This window comes from Saprolegnia diclina (genome assembly GCF_000281045.1).
Source record: "Saprolegnia diclina VS20 unplaced genomic scaffold supercont1.95, whole genome shotgun sequence".
In the NCBI taxonomy this organism is placed as follows: domain Eukaryota; phylum Oomycota; class Saprolegniomycetes; order Saprolegniales; family Saprolegniaceae; genus Saprolegnia; species Saprolegnia diclina.
In genome coordinates this window covers 101,758-102,930 of record NW_008246162.1, presented here as the reverse complement: position 1 = coordinate 102,930, position 1,173 = coordinate 101,758, and the positions used below count along the sequence as shown (strand labels likewise).

The window sequence follows — 1,173 nt, the reverse complement described above, 5'->3', positions numbered from 1 at the left end:
CCGACGCTCCGCTCTTACGACGGCAGCTGCGTCTGGTCGTCTCGTGCTAGGTCACCGGCGCTTCGTCTCACCGACGGCAGTAGTGTTTGGTCGTCTCGTGCTTCGACACCGACGCTCCGCTCTTACGACGGCAGCTGCGTCTGGTCGTCTCGTGCTACGACACCGACGCTTCATCGCCACGACGGCAGCATCGTCTCGGTCGTCTCGTGCTACGACACCGATGCTTCGCTACAACGACGGCATCAGCGTCCAGTCGTCTCGCGCCTCGACAACGACGCTTCGCTACAACTTCGGCAGTTGCGGTCCTTCAGGTCGTCTCTCGCTACGACATCGGCACTCTGCACCAACGACTGTAGCAGCATCCCGGTTCTGTGTCGCGACTACACCGGCGCCTCGGCTCTACAACGGCAGCAGCGTCCCGGTAGTCTCGTGCTACAACTGTACGACACCGATGTTCCACCTCAGCGACGGCAGCAGCGTCCGGTCGCCTCGTGCTTCGACGCCGACGCCTTTTTCCCAACGACGGCAGCAGCGTCCTCGTCGTCTCGTGGTTTGACACCGGCGCATCATCTCAACGACGGCAGTAGCGTTCGGTCGTCTCGTGCTTCGACACCGACGCTCCGCTGCAATAACGGCAGCAGCGTCCCGGTTGCGGTTTGTATCTTGCTCTTACATTGGGGCTCACAAACGACGACGACAACGATGGCTTGTCGCCTACCACTACGTTGATTTCCAACGGCAGCAGTGCCCGGTCACCTCGTGCTCAGGCAACGGCGATCCGACTCAACTACGGCAGCTGCGTCCCGGTCGTCTCTCGCTTCGACATCGGCGCTTCGATCCCACGCGGCAGCAGCGTCACGGTCGTCTCTCGCTCAGACACCGACGCTCCGGCGGCAGCGTCCCGGGCGTTGCTCGCTTCGACACCGGCGTCCTTCGATACGGCGATGGCAGCAGCGACCCGACGGCGGCTGCGACGACACCGATATTCCAATGCGACAAAGGCAGCGACGACCCGACGTCTCTTGCCTCGACACCAGCGCACCAACAGCGCTGGACGTTCAGCCAACATTGTGCCCCAGCAGCACCAAAGCACGCGTGCCCCTTGCAGAGATCGCGCCCGATGCACAGTTGGTGCTGACCGAAGATCGTACGTGTGCATGCGCGCCGCCGTAC

The 1,173-nt window shown here is 62.9% G+C and overlaps 1 protein-coding gene across 1 annotated transcript; it reads left to right on the top strand.

Annotated features, from left to right (window-relative positions):
• Window positions 1-220: 220 nt before the first annotated feature.
• SDRG_15561 (hypothetical protein) lies at window positions 221-556 on the top strand (the record flags this gene model as incomplete). Its single annotated transcript, XM_008621737.1, has 2 exons — window positions 221-302; window positions 357-556. The coding sequence occupies 2 exons, from the start codon at window positions 221-223 to the stop codon at window positions 554-556; spliced, it is 282 nt and encodes a 93-aa protein (XP_008619959.1).
• Between the last annotated feature and the right edge of the window lie 617 nt (window positions 557-1,173).